At 43.2% G+C, this 22,781-nt stretch overlaps 1 protein-coding gene across 1 annotated transcript in view; it reads right to left on the bottom strand.

Annotated features, from left to right (window-relative positions):
* The window catches only part of TGM6 (transglutaminase 6), a 49,309-nt gene extending 31,022 nt beyond the window's left edge, over positions 1-18,287 (bottom strand). Inside the window, exons 1-2 of the mRNA XM_027869687.1 lie at positions 18,202-18,287; positions 761-934 (exon numbers count right to left, since the gene is read on the bottom strand). Of these exons, the coding sequence (XP_027725488.1) occupies positions 761-934; positions 18,202-18,208 (181 nt within the window). The 5' untranslated portion in view covers positions 18,209-18,287. The remainder of the gene's footprint in view (positions 1-760; positions 935-18,201) is intronic.
* Between the last annotated feature and the right edge of the window lie 4,494 nt (positions 18,288-22,781).

Raw genomic sequence — 22,781 nt, 5'->3', positions numbered from 1 at the left:
AACTATCAGTTTTCTTTTGTCAGGGAAAGGCTTTTTACTTACAATATTTTAGCAGATGGGAACAGACAGCCCAACCAGTAGATGGCCCTAAAGAGCTTAGTCCCAGAAGATAATGGCAGAAAGACCACAGAGACATCCAGAAGAAACAATGGAAATAATGAGACACCCAGAAGAGATGATATGCTCAGCAGAGAGCAGAGATATGATATACAACAGAGTAGTGCAATGATATTTGTAGAGAGGACATTGATAAATGTTAATATTGGAGTTTCTCCATCCATGAATGTTCCTGGCCACATATGTTCTCTTCACATATGTGTCCTCCATATGTGTTTCTTGGTCACAAATCTGCATTTCTATCTTTTCCCTTTGTTGGCATGGTAACCTGTTGGAGAATGTACCCCATCTGTACCTGGGGGTATCTAATCTTGTCACTTTATTTTCCATGCTATTCAATTGAGCATCTTTTGTTTTGAATTAAGGTATCTTTTGAATGTTAACACATCACTGAAGACTCAGGTGCTAAGTTTACCCACATCCTAGGGTACTTTTCTGAGGGCTCTCATGTAAGGGGATTCCCGGAGGTCACTTTTGAATTTAGTATTATTTTCAGGATTCTGTGTAAAATTCTATGATACTGGGATAAAATGTTCCAAAGTTCCATTATTTTGTGATTCTACCAGAGAAAAAACTCAGTAATGGGGTCAAAAGCACATTCAAGGAGACCTTTAGCATGTGAGAGAAGGTGAGGAGAGAATACCTGTTTCCACGGTGAATATCAGAGTCTCCTCACTCTCCAGGGCCCTGCTAAACCTGAAGCTGAGGGTGAACCTCTGGCCCCTCCTCACCACCATCTCTGAGCCTGGGTACTCTTCAGTGTGGTGAGCACGAGTGTTTTTCTCTTGTTGCCAGTCCACTTCTGTTATTCTGATTGCTGGGGGGGGGGGGTCCAGATGCAGGGGAGGAAAGAAGGGGAAGGTGAGGAAAGAAATGAATCTAAACCTTTAGGAAAATCCCCCTCCCCTTCTTCCCTCATCACTCACTGCCTCCTGTTTAATAAGTTGTAGTAGGTACAGAGGAGACTTGGAAAGGACCATTTTCATCACTTTTCATATTCAAAAGCCTTTATTGACTTCCCACTGTCTTCCGCATAGATTCTAAGCCCCTTAGCCTGATAGTTGAGGCTCTCCCCAGTGTGTCCCCAAGCCCATCTTCCCAGTCTTATCTCAATGAATCCTGTGCTTCAGCCAGACCACTCTTCTCATTCTCCCCCAAACCTTGTACTTTTCTGCCTCAGCATGTTTGCTTATGCTGCTATCTTCCTACCACTATCTCTCCTCCTAAGCTGATGAAAAATCTTAGCCAGGGTATAATGCAAAGAAGACTGGTGCTGGAGTCAGGAGACATGAGCTGGAGTCTCATTTCTGGTATTTACTAGCTTTATGACCATAAGAAAAATCAGTTGACTTCCCTGAGCCTCTGTTTTTCCTCATCTGCAAAATGGGGATAATAATCCTTGCATCTATAACCTGTTTCACAGTGTTGTAAAAACAGAGCTTTAGAAACCATAAGGTGTTATGGAAATGTGAATTTGCTATTGACATTTTTGTTATTATTATCATAATTTTTCAAGTACTACCTCCTCTTCTGCCTTTGACCTCCCTAGCCCACTGTGATCTCTTCATCCTCTGAGCTCCTGACTCCTCGGGTGAGGTAGGGGGATGCTGAGTAGGACAAATCACACACTGCGTAACTCCTTTCCACATATGCTCCCATACTCACAAACTTGTATCCTGAAGAACTTGGACTATAATGAAGGCCCAAGGGCCATCATCCCCAGAAAAAAAAAGGTACAGCTGGACTCCCAGAGGGGTGGGTGAGGGTAGGGTGGTCAAGGAGCACAAGGAGAATGGGAGAGGTCTTAGCTACCTGAACCTCAGAGCTAGCTCCTTGCTTGTGCGCTGCCTTCCTGAGTCATGCTCCATGAGACCCTCCCACTCAGAAGCTCAGGCTGATGGCCTTGGGCACTCTGCTATAGCTCCTACCACATTGGTCTATACATGGCATAGGTTTTTTCCCCGAATCTGTCTTGTATAAAGCCTTTGTGGTTGTTGTTGTTCCAGGTCTAATGGTCTGTGTTCTATGTTCTAAGGTCCCTTCTAATTTGAGCATTTATATCATGTGTTCTAACATCCCTTCCAGGTCTGACCATGATGATGATGATGATGACAATGACAACCCACCTAATCTATCTTGTATAAAGCCCACATGTAACCTATTAAGAATCTTTTTTTTTCAGTATCAACATTTTTTCCTTCTTTAGGAGAGCCTGATTTGAGGAGTGTGGCCCACGTTCTATATTTGAAATAATGTCATGTTCACTATGTGTCTCACTCTTTGGGCTCTTTACTATCAGGCTCCATTCTGGTTCTCTGCGTGCACACCCTCCCCAGATGGGCTGTGAGCAACTTGAGGTAAGGGGACCAGGTCTCTTCTTTTTCTCTCCAGAGATAGGAGCTCAGTAATGCCTTACTGATGTGGTATTCAATCTGCATTCTTAGGTCCCTCCCCTTCAGCTCTAGAGGTCTGTGTTCTATGTTCTAGAGTCTTTTCTAGTTCTGGCAGTCTATATTCTAAAGTCCTTTTCATTTTTGATAGTTTGTGTTCTATGTTCTAAGGTCACTTCTAGCTCTCATAATTTATATTGTATGTTCTAACAACCTTCCAGGTCTGATAGTCTGTATTCTACATTCTAAGGTCTCTTCCAGCTCTAGCGGCTTATGTTGTATGTTCTAAAACCTTTCCAGGTCTGATAGTCTGTGTTCTATGTTCCAAGGTTTTTCCCCACCTTTGACAAATTCTGTTTTTTTGTTTTTCCAGTTTTAGAGTTCTGTAATTTTATGAAACTAAATATCAGTGTCCCCTAAAGCCATCCCCTTGCCTTCAGCAAACTCCAGTTTCCAGGCACTTTGCCCAGTCCTGGGGTCATAAAACAATCTCTGACACCAGCTTCCCTCAGTCTATGAATCACTCCTGGAGGGTAATTGGCCTGAAGAAGGTTAATTGTAGGGCACTCACAATAGGCTGTGTTTCCCCTGATCCCCCAGTGGCTCGGCTCCTGCTCAGCCCCTCATCCTTCTGCCTCCAGGCTACTCTGCCCCCTCACTCAGTTCAGATTGATGGGGTCAGGGGAGGGGAAGACCAAGGGGAGGGATGAGAGGTGGCCGGAAGGAGAGAGAATGAACACTTGCTTTTGTCCTGACCTCCAGTCTGTTACCTTCCAATCCATCCTGGACAAGGCTGCCGAGCTAATCTTCAAAATGGTCAGCTCTAATCAGGTCACCCTCTTCCCTATTCACACACACACACAAACACACACACACACACACACACACACACACACACAGAATCAATATCTCCCCTTGAGTCAGTCCACTAGTCAACTAGTACCCACCATGTGCCAGGGACTGTGCTAATTACAACACACTTACCCACAGGATAAAGTGCAAACTCTTACTCTTGTCCTTTTCAAGCCCTCCACATCCTGACCCCAACATACTTATTTACCTTTATCCCCCTTTCTTCCTTACTATCCATGCAATGATCTGGCTCATCACAGCTCCTGTGTGCTTGACTCCAGAGGGAAGAACTAGGAGAATACGTGCTATTTTCCCCTCTTCTGTGCTTTCACTCATGCCTTTCCGTCCACCAGAAATGCCCTCCCTCTCTACACTGTCCTCCGCCCTGCCCCATGCCCAATAATGACATACCTGTTGACATCCTCCTCCTCACTGAAGACCACTCTAAGGCAATCTCCTCCAGAAAGCCTTTCCTGCTTCCTCCCAGGTGGAAGTGATCCCTCCTGCCTTTGATCCCCAACCCTGCTCCTGCCACAGCATTATTTCTCTAACCCTCCAAAAACACTTAGCACATCCTGCCTCGTGTTGTAGTTTGTGTGTCTTATTCTTCCCTGCTCCCCGTCATCAATCACTATCCAGTTCATTACAAGCTCATTCAAGTCTCAGGCTGTGTCTCATTTGTATCCCCTCCCCAAGTGCTAATCACCCCCCCCCCCCCAACCACGTGCCAGTCTCAGGCCCCTGCTCCTAGTCAACTTCAGCAAGTGCTTTTTGAGTTTCATTATTGTGAGTCTCAGGGTGGATAGTCGACCACTTTCTGCTGCTTCCTGGCCACTTGGAACATAGCCATAGGATCCGAGGCCTAAAAGGGCCCTCAGAGGCTGTCTATCTAGTTCAATCTTCTCATTTTATGGATGACAAAACCAGGACTCAGGAATTTGCCCAAGGTCACACAGGTAGCAAGCGTCAAAGGTAAGATTTGACTCCAGAACCAGGGCTCTTTCCATGGTGTCACAAAGCCTCCGCTGCGGTATTGGGCATTTTTATCTGGAGAAAAGAAGCCTGAGTGAGTGGAAGAGAGCAAGTATGGAAGAGAGATGAGACTCGTTCTGCATGACACCAGAGGGAAGAACTTGGAATAATTAACTCATCATTGAACAAAAATTGGTTAAACACCTTCTTTGTGCCCAGTAGCAGTGTGGCATAGTGGATAAAAAGCTGGTTTTTATGTCAGGAAGAGCTGAGTTCAAATTTTTACCTTTCAAGCTACGTTTGCTGTGTGACCCTGGGCAAGTCACTTAACTTTTCAATGCCATGGAGAATTCTCTAGGATAGGGATTCTTGACCTTTTTTATGTCATAAACCCCTTTGGCAGTCTGGCTAAACTAGAATAATGTTTTTAAGTGCATAAAATAAAATATATAGGATTACAAAAGAAACCAATCATATTGAAATGTATATATGTGTATATATATATATATGAAATGTATAATATATAATATATATTTTAAAAGCAAGTTCATGGACTCTAGGTTAAGAACCCTGGCTTATGACTATATAGAAGATGTTGATCATCTATATAGGGTGTCCCCAAAATCTTAGCATGGATTAAAGCTACATGGGGATTTGAACCCAAGTCTTCTGACTCTAGGTACAGTATTCCCTCCAATCACTGAGCCATGCTTCCAAAGCTGCGTGCATCATGATCTCTGAGTTCTCCTTAGTGATATACAGACACCTCTATATCCCACCTGGTGTTCTGGTTACAGCGTGACCAGTGACTGCACTGTGGTTTAAAACTACATTAAGACTTTTGGGACACCCTGTATGCATTCCTTGCCATGGAGCTCCATACACAGATGAAATCATAAGCCCAGACCCCCCCCCCCCCAAAAAGAACATGGAAGGCACTGTGCTGAGAATCCAAAGACGAAATGAACAACAGCCTCTGTCTCTGGGGGGCTTATAAAGAGGCAGTTCTATGCCAAGTATAATGAAGAGCTTCAGATCAAAGCCATTCAAACTGGGATGAGCTGCCTTCGGAGATAATGAGTTCTCTAGTCAGTCAATCAATGAGCATTTATTGAGCTCCTACTATGTGCTAAGCACTGGGGATACAAAGAAAGGCAGACAGCAGCCCCTGACCTCCCTGACCTGGGCTGGGGTGAGGTCATCCCTCATCTCCTCTGCCCTAGCAGCAGAGCTAGATTCCCTGGGGAAATTTGGCTCCCAGTCAGGATCTGGGAGAATAACGATCATGTCTTTAGCAAACACATATTTTCAGGCCACCTACTTTAGGCCTTTTAAGTTTCCAAAGTCCTTTGATCCTCATAACCTTTCCCTAGTACCTGCCTATATAGGCAGGGATTGTGATTCCACATATGTGGAAGCCAAGACTCAAACATGGTGAGACCTAGAGAAAAGCCCGTAAAGATTGGGCTAGATGATTTCTAGGGTTCCTAAGCTTCTAAGTGCCATGCCTAAGGTTACATGGCTGAAGGTGTCAGAGCTAGAGACAGATGCCAGGACTTGTAGCCCTCTGGCATCTTCACTGTGCCCCAGGGTATCTGGTGGAATGTGTTGTTTATCTCCTTCACAGAACTCTCAGCATCTCTGCCCTGTCTTGGGCCTCTTTCTGCTACAGCTATCTGTAGAACTATCTTACTGGAAGTGAGTCATCAGGCAGGAGGTGAAGTTAATGGGCAATAATTACCTGAGCCCTTGGACTAGGTCCAGACAGAATGCCAGGTCTGGGGTGGGGTGGTTGTGAATCATAGACTCTCTTTTTAGAGCCAGAAGGGACCTGAGAAGGCTTCTAATCCAACCTTCTTGCAATGCATTAATTGCCACTATATTATCTCCAATATCTGGTTGTCTGCTTTTTGCTTAAACACCTTCAGTGATGGGGAACTTGTTACCTCACAAGACCCATTCCATTTCTGAACAGCTCTTATTATTAAGAAGGTCTTCCTTATATTGAATCAAAATATGCCTCCCTGTAACTCCCCTTCCCCACCTCCTCCAGTAATTGCTACTGGTTTTCCACTCTGCAGCTACTCAAAACAAGCCTAATTTCTCTTCCCTGTGATAACCCCGTTACCATGGTCTCCATTAAGCCTTCTCACTGCTAAACTTCTCGGGATCCTGTAAGGAGGTTGAATTCCCTTGCCATCCCAATTACCCTTCTCTGGATACTACCTTTTGTTTGATGATCAGCTTTAGAAGCAGGGGACATTGCCAAATCTTGCTTCCATGTAACCTTAGACACAGCTTAGGAACCCTAGAAATCATCTAGTCCAACCTCTTCATTTTACAGCATAGGAAACTGAGGCCTAGAGAGGGGAAACAATTGTCCCCAGACCACGAAGCAAGTGAGAAGTGAGTGGTGGGTCCTAGGCAAGCCCCGTCCTCCTGACTTCAGTCCTGTGCTTGTTCTACCACATCTTGCTTTACACTGCTAAAGTGTTTGTATTGAAAAGACGGGCCTTTGTTATGGGAAGCTTGGGATTAGTAAAGAATTTTGCAGTTTCCTGAAAGCAATGCATCCTGCTATTCTCTTTCTTTTCAACTCTATGTCCAGCTCACTGTCCAGCTATATTGGCTGTCCTAGATGGACAAGGTCTATAGGGTGCTCAGCTGCATGGGTAATAGACATTCTTCATTTGTTTGGTCTTTCCTGTGTGGATGGACACATCAAATTCCTTAAAGCAGATGTTCTTATCCAAGGGTCCATGAAATTGGTTTAGAAAATGTTTTGATAATTGTATTTCAACACACTTGGTTTTCTTAGTAATCCTATCTATTTTATTTTATGTGTTTAAAAACATTATTTTGAGAAGGGATCCAGAGGCTTCACCAGACTGCCAAAGGAGAACATGACACACAAAATAGATTAAGAACTCCTGCCTCAGAGTGGTTATAGAGCTTTTCCAGGAGACTCTGCAATGTCTTCAGTCTTGACGCTATCAATGAAATATCATCTACAAATAGGAGAATCTGGAGGACCTTACAAACCACAGGTAATCCCTCCTGCTGCTAGATTCCACCCTGGATTCAGTACCCTTTTGGGGAACAGACATCTTCCCATTTTATTCCTCCCCTATTTATTATCAGAGTGTCATTACATAGAGTCATTTCTGTTGTTATATCTTTCAAGGAATACTGCATGACCTTGACATGAAGGGGAGACTTGTGGATGTAAAAGCCTAGAGGCATCATTTTTATTCTTCAAGGTCAAGTCCTTTTGTGTAACTAACAAACAATGAACCCAGTGGCATATTGTATTCTTGACATCTTTCAATCAGTTGTGAGATAGTAAAGATGTGGTCTATTGTTGAATATCATGACCATTTTCTGTATTTGCTCCACCAGTACCCTCATTGGGGATGCCTTCAGTTGGTATAGAGATGACCCCCATCAAGATTTTGTACAGATGGGAGAATAGTAATATAGGCCACTAGTTACTGATATTCTGTTAGCTTTTTTTGTATCAATAAAGTCTGAGATTTTTCTACATCTTTGGTCTTTTCCCCTCTTTTTTTTTTGGCTAGGTAATGGGGTTAAGTGAGTTGCTTAGGGTCATACAGCTAGTAAGTGTCAAGGGTCTGAGGCTGAGTTTGAACTCAGGTCCTCCTGACTTCAAGGCCAGAGCTCTATCCACTGTGCCACCTAGCTGCCCCTCTTCACCTCTTTTAGATACTTTGTACATAGATCCTTATGATAATTATAATCTTTATGTTGTTTGGTTGTTATAGTTATAGTGATAGAATTCCAATATGGAGTCACTTAGTCTAAGTGGTCCTAATGCCCATAAAGCTTATAGGCAAAGACAGACAAAGATTATATTTTTCCCACTGTTCTGACTTATGCTAACCTTGTGTCAGGCACTTAATGCTCTCTGCTTCTGATTAGACAAAACTCCTGATGGAGAGCAGAAGTTTCCAAGTCATTCTCCTCTTGCTACCTTAGTTAACCCAGACCCTCTGAATGAAGAAACTCTCCCTACCCAAGCCTCACCCAAGCCCAGTATCAATAAGTGACCCTGAGAACTTCTCTGCCACATCTGGTTCTGATTAGGAACACCCTTTCCCACATGCAGTGCCAACGACCTGTTCTTAACCAAGCTCATTTTTAAGGAATATAATTTCACTACCTGAATTCTAACTTTGAGCATGTTATTTCCCCAACATGTTTCCTCCCTCTTGTGCTTTCTTGCATCCATGCAGTAGAACTTCTATTATATTGCCTTATAGTGTGAGTGGATATGTTTTTTTTTTTTGCCCACTTACTGCATCACATAGTAATAAAGCTCTTGTTTGTTCCAGCTTCCTGAGTACCAGTTTCCCATAAATTCTTGAACCCAGGTCTTTGCTTTGACCAGAGCTGTGAGGCCAAATCAGACAGTCCCTCAATACCCTCACAATTTTATCTCCTCCAACCCATCTTTACAAGTCCTTGATCCAATCTAATTTTCCCATCTTTATTATTTTTAGTGCCATTTCTACTTCAGAGACTGTGATGTTAGAATCCAAGTGTGGAGGATTTACTATTCTTGATGGGGAAAAGCATGCTGTAACTATTTTTGCAAATCTTTTTTCCATCTCCTTTGCCTCCTTTACTTTACTCTTCCTCCTTCACTTTCCCTTCTTTCTCCTCTTCTTCTTCTTCATCCTCCTCCTCCTCCTCCTCCAATATTCTTTCTCTTTTCATCCTTGAATGCCCTTGGGATGACTTTGTTTAGTTGGATGTCTTGCTAAGCTTTCTTTAGATTAGTTTTACTTTAATAACACTAACTTTTATTACATAGAATCATAGATTTAGAGCTGGAAGGGATCTTAGGGACAGATGAAAAACTGAAGTACAAAGAAGTTAAATGACTTGCTCAGGGTCACACTGTAAATGGCCCAGGTAGGATTAGTGCCTTATCCACTGCTCCACCCCCCTTCTCATTTATATAGTGCATTAAGATTTTAAAGGCACTTTATGTCCATTATCTCTGATGCTTACAGGAAGCCTGAATTATTATCCCAGTTTTATAGTTGAGGAGACCAGTGCACAGAGAGATTAAGTGACTGGCCCAAAGTCACACAGCTAGTGTCTAAGGCAGGATTCAAACCAAAGTCTTCCTGATTCTAAGGCTCCCCCTTTAACCATTACACAACCTTGCCACTTTGTAGTGCTAATGTCTCTGTCTCTGTCTCTGTCTCCTTTATCTTGCTAAAATCACTTGTAATGGAAGAAAGCAGTAGGGAGGTGTCCTCTCTTAGGCAGAGAGAATAAGTTTGTTGAAGAAAGTGTTTGCGTGTGTTGGGGGCGGGGAAGAGCTTATTTAAGAGTATGCAGATTCAGTGTCAGTGCCCAGTTTGAGTGATTGTGGGTGTGGATGAACTCCCCTCTGTGACACTGATGGGTGTGTTTGTGTTTGTGTTTGTGTTTGTATAACAGTAGATCGGACAAACGTCAGCTTCTTGGACTCACCCACGATGCTGCTGCCCCCGCCCCTCTAATCCTAGCAGCTGAGTGGCCTCCTCCCTGCCCCTGAGACAACTCACTATAGGTCCATAATCCTCCACCGGCCTGTTTAGCACATTCCAATCCGTGTTTCCTTCTTCCTTCCTTTCCTAGGAGGGGCAAGGAGAGTAAGGGGTTCTGCTGCAAAGACAACTAGGTCACCGAGTTCTGAGTGCAGACTCTCCAAAGAGTCCTGATGCCCTTCAGGAGACAAAGTGGTCCCCAATCCATCACAACAATAAGTATATCATGCTACATCTCCCTGCTCTCTCCAAGGTCCTGAAAAAATCTATCATTCTCAGGAATGGTAGATGGGGAGAAGAGATCTTTAGAAGATCTTTTCCACCTAAAGAAAAATGGGTTTCCAGGGTGAGTCAAGCTCCCTATGGCAGGAGGGGCAAATGTATAAGATTTCAGGTCTAGAGAAAGTGTTTTCAGGACCCCAGGCCATTGTTGGCTGGGTCAGAGGCCAATGGGACTGACTCCTCTTGGCCCCTTGGCATGGGTTCCTTGTCCCCTAGAGAAACCCAGATTTAGCAAGGAGTCTATTATAAAGGAGGGCACAGAAAAAGAACATAGCCCTTGATCTCAAGGAGTTTATAGTCAAATACTGAGAATATGATAAACAAGTATGATATCATACAAGGGAATGTAATTGGGGCAAAGAAGAGATCCAGACAATGTGCTCTGGGAAAAGTTGTGAAGGAAAAGAACATTTTTTAACTGGGTGTGATTAGGGAAGGCTTCATGGAAGAGGTGGCATCTGACCTAGACCTTGCAGAAAGAAGAGGATTTGAAAAAGGTGTTGATAAGGGTAATGAATTCCAGGCATAGAAAGCAGCCTGCAGGAATACTTGGGAAGGTTTAGATCATACCTTTGTCTAAATTGGGCTTTCCTTGGCCTCTTCATGATTTCACTGTCTGTGCTCAGCATCTTTCCTCCCTTTCCTTCCTTTCCCTTGTCTCTGTCTCCTTTATCTTCCTCCTCCATTCTCTGGCTGAGGAACCTGTTGGCTCCAGAGGCCCTGAGGAGAGCCACTTCTGATTCCTTGACCTGTGCAGAGAGACTTTTTCTAAGGTGACTCTTCCCCCCACATTTCTCAGGAAACGACAGTTTTCCTAGACTCAACAGATCCTTTCTCATTCAGTTCCTCAAAGAAATATGACAGAAAGAGAATCTCCCCGGGGACATGGTGGGAGGGTCTCATTAGGCCTCTTTTAAGGAGTCCCTCTCCTCCTCTCTGTCAGTCCAAATTCTATGCTGTCTTCAAGACTCAACTCAAACAAATCCTCCTTGAGAAACCCAGTTCTCAAGGCTGTGTTTCCCCTTAGGTCTCCCATAGCACTTTATGTCTGCACTATACGGCTCACACTTCTCTGTCCTTCATTATTCTTTAAAAGATTATGGACTTTAGAGCTCACCTGGTTCAATGCCCCACCTCCTCCTGCCAATTCATGGAGGAGGAAACCAGTCTAGAGGGATTAAGTGACTTGTCCAAGGGCACACAGTAAGTGAGGGAACTGGCACTTAAACCCAGATCTTTTAACTCCTGGGCCAATGCCCTCTCCATTATGCCATAAAGCATTTCTTATGCTTGAGGTGGGTTTCTACAACCAGGCTATTAAATGTAGTAGAATACACATCTCCCCACATAGGTGATCCTTAATGAAGGTCTAAGCCTGGGTGACAAACCTGGGACTCAGCTAGCCTCCTACCTGGTCTTTCCTCCTCCTCCCAATTCATCCTCCCAACTCTTGCCTAAGTAATATTCTTAATTCACTCCTATGCTTAAGTCAGTCCTCTATCCGTCAGTGATTCTCTGCCCCCTATGGAATAATTCTGAAGCTTTTGATCCTGGCATTTAAGGTCTTTTTCATCTTTTCAGCACCCAGCACGCCCTTGCTCATGCTACTCTGGCAGGTCCTTAAATGCTTATTGAATTGTTGAATGGCTAAGACTTGAAGTCACTAGATTCGAGGTAGGAAAGAAGGGGAGGGGTTGGAATCTCTCGTTATTCCTAAGAATCATGAGGCCTGTCCTTTCTCCAGAGGTAAATAGTACGATAGCCTGTGCCTGCCTGGCTCAGGTCTAGTCATCACCTACACCTACCTCACATCTGGATTAGGCCCTAACCTTTCAACTGGTTTCCATGATTTCAGTCTCTCCCCCTTCCAATCATCCTTTGTAGTCTGCCAATCATTTACCTAATTCATTGCTCCAAGGGTGTCTCACTGAGCATATCACTCAGATACCTTCCATGACTCCCAGTTGCCTACAGCAGAAGGGTCAAACACTCAGCCTACAACATTCCTGAGTATATCCCAAACCAGATTAAAATGTAGTTCCTATCTCATTTTAATTTATTTTTGTGTTAATATATGTATATATGTATATACATGTATGTAGACATGTATATGGACATGTACGCATGCCTATATACATGCGTGCGTATATACACACATACACATTTATACATAGTCCCTTCCAGGTCTTACATTTTTTGTTCTAGATCTGACATTGTTTTCTATGTATTAATGTCCAGTGGAAACATTCACTTAATCAAAGATTCTGTTTGTGTTGGGAATGACCTAGGGTTGATGGGCCGTTGCTTTGCTGGAGAGAGAAACTAATGATTCCTGCTGCATTGCAAGAACTAGTTTAACTTCTAATTAATCAATTAGATGTAAAGGTCAGATATCAGTGACACATTAGCCAAGGACATAATGGAACAGATTAAAAATCAATTACACACAAGTCAGTAATCCAGATGCACTCTGGAGGGAGAGAAGGGTATAACAGGAGGTATCTAAATCGATATGCGGCCTGCAGTAATTTTTTTCTGTAGTTGTTCAGTCCTTTTTCAGTTGTTTCTGACTCTTTATGACCCTTTTTGGGGTTTTCTTGGCAAAGATACTGAAGTAGTTTACTATTTCATTCTCCAGCTAATTTTATAGATGAGGAAACTGAGGCAAACAGGTTAAGTGACTTGTCCACGTCACACAACTAGTAGGTGTCTGAGGCCACATTTGAACTCAGGAAGATGAGTCTTCTTGATTGGGCCTGGCACTTATCCACTGTACAATCTAGCTGCTCCACAATCATCCTTATGTATAGTTTAATGGCCCCCATTTTTATTTGACTCTATTGACCTATAGAATCAAGACCAAAGACTTTAGATAATAGGAGTATTCCAGGCTTCATGGTCTGGTGCCATTCTGCCCTCTAATCTTATCCCTCAGTACTTCCCACCACAGATCCCAGCATGGTATCTTTCTATGGTTTTGTGTTTAGAGATCAGCCAATTGAAAAATCATCTGCTGGAACCAGGAGCAGCTCTGGTCCACTCTAGCTGTATATGTTTGGCCCTCTTTGCTGATCCAAATGGGCCAGGCCCACCTTCCTGCCCCTTCCACCCTTGGCTCAGTCTTCTGCTCCAGACTTAGTAGAATAGGAGGATTCAGCAGCTCACTCCCAGCCAGTATCAGCTGTTTGGAGCTGAGTTCACTTAAGCTAGGGAGCCTTCCAAGTGCGATACCCTCCCTCTCTACCTCCAGAGTGCATCTGGGTGACTGACTTATGTGTAATTGATTTTTAATCTGTTCCATTATGTCTTTGGCTAATGTGTCACTGATGTCTGACCTTTACAGCTAATTGATTAATTAGAGGTTTCACTAATTCTTCCAATGTAGACCAGGAATCATTAACTTCTCTCTTGAGCGAAGCAATGGCCCATCAACTCAGGTCATCCTCAGCACAGACAGAATCTTGGATTAAGTGAATGTTTCCATTGGACATTAATATACAAAAAATAGTATGTCAGATCTAAAACAAAAACAAATGTCAGACTTGCAAGGGACCACAGAAAATATGCTTAAGGTTCAATGGCCTCTAGAATATTGAATAACAGAACTAGAAAGGACCTTAGAATATAGAACAAAGACTATCAGGACAAGAAGAAATCCTTGAACCTAGAACACAGAAAGAGCTGGAAAAGATGTGAATAATTCTATAGTCTCATTTTTCAGAGTGAGTTATCAGCAGAATCAGTGCTAGAGCCCAGCTCTTGACTACTATTCTGGACCTCTTTTTAAAGTACCTCACTGCCTCCTGAGTTGTTCTGCTAGCCTTTATTTGGTGCTGAATATGTATAAGGCTTGGTACTGGGGAGATTGTATAGAGCTCTGCTCTTCAGGGAGGTTGGCACAGTGGAAAGAGTCAGGATTTGAATCCTACCTCAGACAATTACTATGGGTACTACTGGTTTAACTTTTATGAAATTCGTTTTCTTTTTTTCTTTTTCTTTTTTTTTTTTCTTTTTTGGCTAGGCAATGGGGTTAAGTGACTTGCCCAGGGTCACATAGCTAGAAAGTGTTTGTGTCTGAGGCCAGATTTGAACTCAGGTTCTCCTGCATCCAGGGCCAGTGCTCTATCCACTGCACCACTGAAATTCATTTTCTTCACCCATTAAATGGAGATAATAATATCTGTACTGCCCACTTCATAGTATTGTTGTAAAGAAAATATTTTGCAAAACCTTTGTAGTATAGAAATGATAGAGGGGAGAAGGGAATAAGCATTTAAATAGCACCTACCATGTGCCAGGCACTAGGCCATAGCACTTTGCAAGTATCTGATTGGATCCTTACAGCAACCCTGTACGGTAAGTGCTGTTGTTATCCCTATTTTATAGTTGAGGAAATTAAGGCAAATAGAGATTAAGTGACTTTTGCAGGAGGAGAAAAATCTCCTTTCCCCAGGCTCTCCATCCCTTGAGGAATTCCTTGGATTCTTTGGTTACATGCCACATAATTAGTAAGCATCTGAGGCTGGATTTGAACTCAGGTCTTTTCTATGCTCTATCCACTATTATTGTCTTCTCACTGGGGTGATGAAACATGTACATATGAGCACAATACAAGGCTGAGTATGAACAGGGCCCAATAGACTTTAAGTGTTCTAGAAAGGAGAGATCCCTATGGGTTGGGATGTTGAGGGAGGGCTTCTTGGAGTAGAGAAACTCAGCTCAAAGAAAACATACTCTGAGCAGGCTCCCAATAGTCTCAATTCCCATTTCTATGTGAGGCAGTGAGATGTTATGGACAGAGAGCTGTCCTTGAAGCTGAGAAGACATGGTCAAGTCCTATTTCTGACACTTTTTTGTGTGACCCTTTTGCCTCTTAGTATTTTAGGCAGCCTCCTAAGACTAAGTTGTAGACAAAGAGCCGAGGAAGGGCCCTTTATTCGCAAGTTCTCTAAATAAAATCCTCTGTTTAGCTTTAAAGCCCTGGCCCCTACCTATCTTTCCAGTCTTCTTATACCTCACATACTTCTCCCTCTACATGCATACCCTGCAGTCCAGTGACACTGTCATTCCTCACACAACTCAGGGCATTTTCACTGTCACATGGCTGTCCTCCATGCCCGAAGTCCTCCCCCTCCTCATCCCCACCTCCTAGCTTCCTTTGAGTCCCAGCTAAAATCCCACCTTCTACAGGAAGCCTTTCCTCATCCCTCTTAATTCTAATGCTTTCCCTCTGTTGAATATCTCCAAATTATCCTGTGTATACCCTGTTTGTACGTAGTTATCAGAATGTTGTCTTTCCTATTAGACTGTGAGTTCCTTGAGAGCCTTCCTCTGTATTCCCAGCACTTAGCACAATGCCTGGCACACAGTATGTGCTTAACAAATGTTTATTGACTGACTGACTATACCTCAACAAAACCAGAGGTTTGGGCCTTATCCCTGTTTCTACGGACTTTAAGCTTTTCATAGTGCTTTCCTCCAAACAACCCTCTGAGGTAGAGAGTACCAGAATTACAATTCCATTTTAGAGATGAGGAGCCTGAAGTTCAGAGAAGCTAGGTGGCTTAGCCATCACAGCTAAATGAGTTTCAGAGTCAGGATTTAAACCTAAATCTTTCGATAAGTCCTGGCTCTTTACACACTAGCTCTCTAAGATCTGATGCAGAGAGCTTCTAGGGTGAAATGTGGAGCTGTAGCCATGTTCCAGGACCCCTGACTCTCATGCCCACCAATCCAAGGTCCTTTCGAGAAGCCAAGTGGGCCCAGGGACACACAAGAAAGAGAAACTAAACCAAATTCAATGGATTCTTAGCTATTTGTGTGGGGCTTGTGTCCTCGGTAAATAAGGAAATGATTATTTTTCAAACCATATACCCACACAGAACACTTAAACATTAGAAGAAAAAAGTAACAATGGAAAAAATAGAGCACGAGGTAGAAAAAAGCTCTGGGCTTGGAGTTGACAGATAAGATTTTTGAATACCAGCTCTGCCACTTGGTAGTTGTGTGGAAATCACTTTTCCTCTCTGGGCCTCAGTTTCTTCATCTATGAAATGGGAAGAATGATACTTGCAGTACCTGTCTTACAGGGATGTTGAAGATCAAATGATATGATGATGTAAAACACCCTGTGGCTTGTAAAGCGTTATATAGAGGTGAGCTATTATTATTTCAGGATTTTAACAGCCCTTTAAACTTGTGGGCTGGGGACCAGACGTGTTAGGGAGCAGGTCCTCACAGTCTCTGATTATGGGGTAGGTCCTTGGATTCCCTGGTTATACATCACCAACTTTTCCCTAAGCCCAGAAGACTAGGAATGATTCTTCAAATCTAGTCCAAATCAACACACATTTACTGAGTGCCAACTCTATCCAGGTCCTTGGACTAGGCTTCCCTTTGGGGAAGACCAAAGAAAATTAAATCCTTGTCATTTCTACCTGGGTTGAGAATGAAGAAACTCTTTAGGCCCCAAGTGAGGGTCTTCTTTTCTCCAGCTAGAGACACATGGGGTTACTGTAGTGTCCTTGAGCTGAATGAAAGTCTTTGGTCCCTACCCTTCCAATTCTACTCACTACTCATGAGATAAAGGCAAAAGAGCTCTGGTCTAAAGCCTGGCCTAAAGGTCATCTAATCCAGTTCCCTCATCTTACAGATGAGGAAAGTGAGACCAAGACAATGTCAGTGACTTGCCCAAGGTCACACAGCTAGCATGTACCAGAGCTGGGAAGTGTCAGCAGGCTCATAATAATAGTTTACATTCCTATGGTACTTTATGTTTGTTTTTTTTTAAGTTGATTTACAAACAACATTTCAAGAGAAGGAATATAAAATGATTACCCCCATTTTAGAGTAGAAACATCTGAGGTTCACACGAGCTATGTGACTGTGCATGGTAGCATAGTTTAGGACAGGTCAGAGCTGCCATTCAAATCCAAGTTTCTGGCTTTGAGTCTGTAGCCTTTAGTGATTCCACTCAAGAAAATCATTGCCTACTGAATAAAGTCAAGGTTAGTCTGGCATTCAAAGCCCTCCATAATTTGGCTCCAACCTACCTTTTCATCCATACTTGCCTTAATGCATCTCATGTTCCATTCAGACCAAACTCTGTGTCCCATTCTCACACTGCCTTCTCTCCTCCCTATGCCTTTGCCCATGCAATTTCCCATTCCTAGAATGGCCTGCTTCCTGTCCAACTCCATCCCTATATCTCCATCTATTAAACTGTCTCCCCTCTCTCCAGGTCCAGTTAGATGCCACCTTCTTCATGAAGTCATCCTTGATCCCCTCTTCATTTTCATTTCCCCTCTTCTCACCTCAACCAGCTCCTCTTCCTCCAATTTTCATAGTGTTCTGCCTGGCCCTGTCATGGGCAGTTATCACTGTTTCCTTTGTATCTTAGATATTTGTGTCCTTCACCATCTTCCATTAATCTATAATTGCTTTGAGAACAGGGTCTGTGTTGTCACTATCTTCACATCCCCAGTGCCAAGAATACCATCTTACTTCAGCAGATTTATAAAATGTTAGTTTTGGAAGGGACTTTAAAAAATCACCATGAGTCCAATTTCATTGTTTTACAGATGAGGGCACTTACGCCTGGAGAGGGGAAGGACCGCACAGCTAATGAATGACAGATCTGGAACTCATATATACATCTCTTGACTCCTAGCCCTGCGCTCTTCCCCATGCATCATGTAGTTTTCCTTCTACATAATAGGCATTTGGCGCATGTTTATTGAATTAAATTGAGGCTTTGGTTCTAGTACCAAATCTGGCTGCTGATTCACTCTGTGACTTTGAGCAAGTTCTTTCCCCCTCTCCTCAGTTCACATATCTATAAAATGAAGGAGTTGGAGGAGACAGGTTCCATCGAGCTCTAAGTCTGGGGATCTACAATTCTGCTTTGGTGTCCAATCAAAGGTCTCGTCTTCCAGTGAAATTCCAAGAACCACTAGGACATCTCTACGTCTAAAGGGAAATCATCACCTACCCACCCCCTGAGGGCCTAGTGCCCAAGTTCCACTCACCAGCCATGATGGTTCCAGGGGCCCCAGACTCCCCTTTCCCTCTGCACTTTGGTGAAAGGACAGGACGGTGTTAGCCAACAGCCAGACAGAAGAACATTAATGAGGGAAGTCTGAGGACACTGCTCAGGCAGTGAAGCCAGCATTCAAAGGCAGGGGCGTGGCGCCTTCAACCTTCAATAAAATGACTTGTTATTCACCAGGTAAAGCACATAATCATCCACAGTAATTATCTTCACTCACCTCTTCCTGGAAGGTGGCCATGGAAGGCAGCATCCCAGCATGGAGTGTCTCCAGAATCTGAGAAGTGTGGAAGGCTGATGTTAGATGGGACCTTTGAAAATAAAACACGGAATACCAAAACTAGGAGGGACCTTAGAATATAGACCACAAGATGTCAAAACTGGAAGGAAATTCGAAGCATAAAGTATCAGAGATGGAGGAGAGCCAAGAGTGTAGAGTGTCAGCAGAAATGGAAGGGACTTCAAAGCATAAAACAGAACATGAAAAGAAATTATTTCAGAGCATAGAAAGTCAAAGTTTGAAGGGACCTTAGATCATAGAATATAGAATGTTAGAGTGGGAATTGTCCTTAGAAAATAGAGGATTGAACTTGGAGGGACCTTAGCACATAGAACGACATGGTCAGAAGGGAATTTTAGAACATAAGCATAGAATGTTGGAGCTTGAAGGAATCTTAGAAAACAGAAATGTAGAAGGTTGGAGCTGGAAGGTACCATCAGGTCCAGTCTTCTCCTTTTATAGATGAGGAAATTGAGCCTAAGGAAAGGGAAGCCACTTTCTCATAGTGGAAGATCAGAGACCAGAAAACTCCGATTTCTTGACTCCAAGTCCATGTGGCTCTTCCTAATCCCTGGGTGAGATGAGACAGGGAACAGAATGGGGTCCTTTGCCAGAGGCCTCAGGAGCATTGATCTGTTCCTCCATTCTCTTTCATGTCCATTTAAAATTGCAACTTCCTATGATTTCCCTTAATGTGCCCACTTCAGTTTGGGAATGGTGGAAGTAAAGCTGTCAAAAAGAATTACCTTAAGGTCATCCTCATGCTCCCATCCTCAAAGACTCAAATTTTCAATGCACTTCCCTGATCATATTCCTCCCCTACTCAGAATTTGTCCCAAGCCCACCTGCTGCCTACAGGAGGAAGTCCAAGTTCTTCAGTCCAATGTTCTCCCTGCAGGTCACCTGCCTACAGTATTGGTCTTGGAGATCAGTCTGAGAAGATGTGGGGACTAGGATCAGTCCAGCTACATAAGCCTAGTCCGACAGTTTAGACTTACAGAACAAAACACTAAAAAAATTTTATTCTCTCCTCCCTCTCCCCCATTTCACAGTTCATAACTGCCTCATCCGTAGATGAGGGAACTGAGGTTCAGGGATAGGAAGTCTTGACTTGCTTAAAGTTACAACAACCATTAGCAGTGGCACAAGACCCCAGATCTCCTGATTCATTGACCAGTGAGTGCTCTTTTGGCTATATGATATTGCTTCCTTCCTTGCTTCCCAGGTACCTGCTGGGGCAGGGGTGATGGAATGTCCAGAGCCACCTGTGTAGGAGCAGGGACTCATGGATCCTACCAGTCCTACAGAAACCAGTCTCTTTATAAAATCCATTTTAAAATCTCAGGACTATGAGTCAGGAGACTGAAGTTTCTCAATCTGTAAAATGAATGAGTTGGACTAAATGAGTTTTAATGTCCCTTCCATCTCCAATATTCTATGTTCTAAAAGCAGGAAGGGGTTTTTAATCTCTTTGTGTTATGTGTTATGCACTCCTTTGGCAATTGGTGAAACCTGTGGACTCCTTCTCAAAGTAATGTTTTTAAATAATTGAGGAAAATGCTAAATTTCATTTAGAAGTTAGTGAAAATAAAGATGACTTTTTTCCCATCCAAGTTCACAGATTCCCTGAAATCTATCCATGGACCCTTTCTATAGTCCTCAAAGAACCCTAGTTCTGCTGGGTGAGGTAGAATGTTCTTATAATCCCTGCTACTAGGGAGGCTGAGACTGATGGATCTCAAGTTCTAGAGTTCTGAGCTGCGATGGAGTATTAGCACTAAGCTTAACACTAACATGGAAAGCCCCCAGAAAGGGGTGGGGCACCAATTTACCTAATGAGGAGCAAACTGGTCCAGGTTAGAAAGGGAGCAAGTTAAAGCTCTCATGCTGATCAGAGTGGAAATGGTCTTGTAAGTAGTCCCTACACTTCCAACCTGGGTAAGATTGTCTTTAAAAAAAAAAAAGGAAAGAAGGAGAGAGTGAAGGAAGAGTGGGAAGAAAGAAAGAAATAGAAAGGAAGGAAAGAAGGAAAGAAAGGAAGAAAGAAAGAAAGAGAAAGGCAGACAGGAGGGAGAGAGAAACAGAAAAAGGAAGGAAGGGAAAAATGAGAAGGAAAAGAAAAAAGGAAAAAGAACCCTTGTCCCAAGTCCACTTCCAATGCTGATATATTCTTTAACTCCATTCTTCACGTTTAATGGCCCCCCAGGAGCATGTTCTAAGGCATCAGGCATTTTTTTTTCTTTTTGTGAGGCAATTGGAGTTATGTGACTTGCATAGGGTCACGTAGCTAGTAAGTGTCAAGTGTCTGATGCTGGATTTGAACTCAGGTCCTCCTGACTCCAAGGCCAGAACTCTAGCCACTGTGCCACCTAACTGCCCCATCAGGCATTATTCTAAGCACTCTGGGTATGTGTGAAAGAAATGGAATCTCTAGCACAGTGAAGATGCTTAAAAATATTTATTGAATCTATTGAAGATCTAGTCACTAGTCCAAAAAGTGAGATAAACCCTATTCCCCTTTAGACTCCCAGAAGGCTCACAATCTCTGCCCCAGAGTGTTGTTTGGTCCCCAAATGGAATTTCCTGGGACTTCTGTCATCCCTCCTTTCCCCTTTCCAACTCTCCATGAAGTCATTGAAAAAAAAAATCTCCTTTTCTAGAATGCCAAAATGGGTTTTGTCTCAAACTATCCCTGTTAGTTCCAGAGGAAATGCTAAATAACCTCAGATTGAGAGAGAAATTCTTAAAAAAAATCATTTGAAACGACCCCACATGGAAAAGTACTTTAAAATATAGTGTGTTAGGGAAGAAAGGTTACTTAGAATATAGAATGTTAGAGCTGGAAGGGCCTTATGAGAAGAAACTGAAAAAAACTTCAGAAATCATGTCGTTTTACACCCCTTCTCCCCCTTCATCTTATTATAGATGAGGAAATGGAAGCCATAGAGGAGAACTGTCTATTAGCCTCTCTGAGTCTCCACTTGGGATTTCTCCTCTCCTCTTGGGAGGGAAAAATATTTTTGAGATTTAGTCTGGGTCTTTATACACAAAAACTGAGGATTCAAAATGTGTGGGTCCTAGTTAACATAGACACGTACCATAGAATGTTAAAGCTGATGGGACCTTATAAGAAGCACGGGGTAGTGGAAACAGACCTGGGCTTTTAGGCAGCCTGGAAGCTGTAAGAACAGCTCCTTCTAGCTGTAAGACTTTGAGTAAGTCACTTGATGTCTCTATTAACAAGAAGGTTAATATAACATTGCATGTTTCACAAAATGTCACTGGAAGAGACCATGGAAATCATTTAGTACAAAACCCCTTTTTTTTTTCAATAGATAAGGAAACTGAGACCCAGAGAGAAGTGTCTTGCCCAGTAACACACGGTTGGCAGCATAGTTAGCACCCTGGTCTTTTCCACATACTTTGCTTTCTGGAATAGTCCAACCCTTAGAACACAAATGCGGAGAATGAGGAATTCAGGTGACCGACCGAGACCAACACTGCTTGGCTGTGGGTGGCAAACCTTGAAGGGAGAAGGAAATGAGAGTGGTTTGGAGCTGCAGGAGAGCCAGCCCACGGTGGTTTAAGCTCTTTTATGAGCTCAGCCCTAGCCCTGACCTACCCTGTAATCAGGATAATCCCTGGCTGTGGTGATTTGTGAATCATTTGCATAATGGCCCCAGAGCATTGGCAGGGTGACAGAACAGGCCCTGGGCCCTGGTAGAAGGAGTTTTTCCACCCAGGCTGGGCCAGGCTCCTCCTCCCAGCTTGATAGCCCTGCTCCAAGCCTTTTCATCTTGTGGTCGTCAAGTTATCTTTAGAAGGGGGATGTTCGAGAGTAGTCACTCCAGGTGGACCAACTTTCAGAACTCCGAGGCAAAGGTGGGGCTGGGGAGGCTGGGGGACTGATTAAGATAAGAGGATCACATCTTGGAGATTAGAGATTGTCGTACCTCCTCATTTTACAGATGAGGAAACAGGTTTCGGGGAGAAGTGACCTAAGGTCACACAGCTTGTAGCACACAATAGATCAGATGGGATTCAAATCTAGGATCTTTGACTCTAAGGCTTTATTGTAGAGAAGCTGATTTCTTTTTTTTTTTTTGCAATTGGGGTTAAATGACTTGCCTAAGGTCACACAGCTAGTAAGTCTGAGGTTGAATTTGAAGATGCTGCCTGTCTATGGAGAGAGGCAGAAGTTTGGGAGCTGGTCTTGAAGTCACAAGAACCTGTGTTCAAATACTGCCTCTGACATGTATTAGCTGTGTGACCTTGGGTAA

The sequence above is a fragment of the Vombatus ursinus genome, unplaced genomic scaffold (genome assembly GCF_900497805.2).
Source record: "Vombatus ursinus unplaced genomic scaffold, bare-nosed wombat genome assembly UNPS02014793.1, whole genome shotgun sequence".
In the NCBI taxonomy this organism is placed as follows: domain Eukaryota; kingdom Metazoa; phylum Chordata; class Mammalia; order Diprotodontia; family Vombatidae; genus Vombatus; species Vombatus ursinus.
This window is presented reverse-complemented; position numbering and strand designations above follow the sequence as displayed.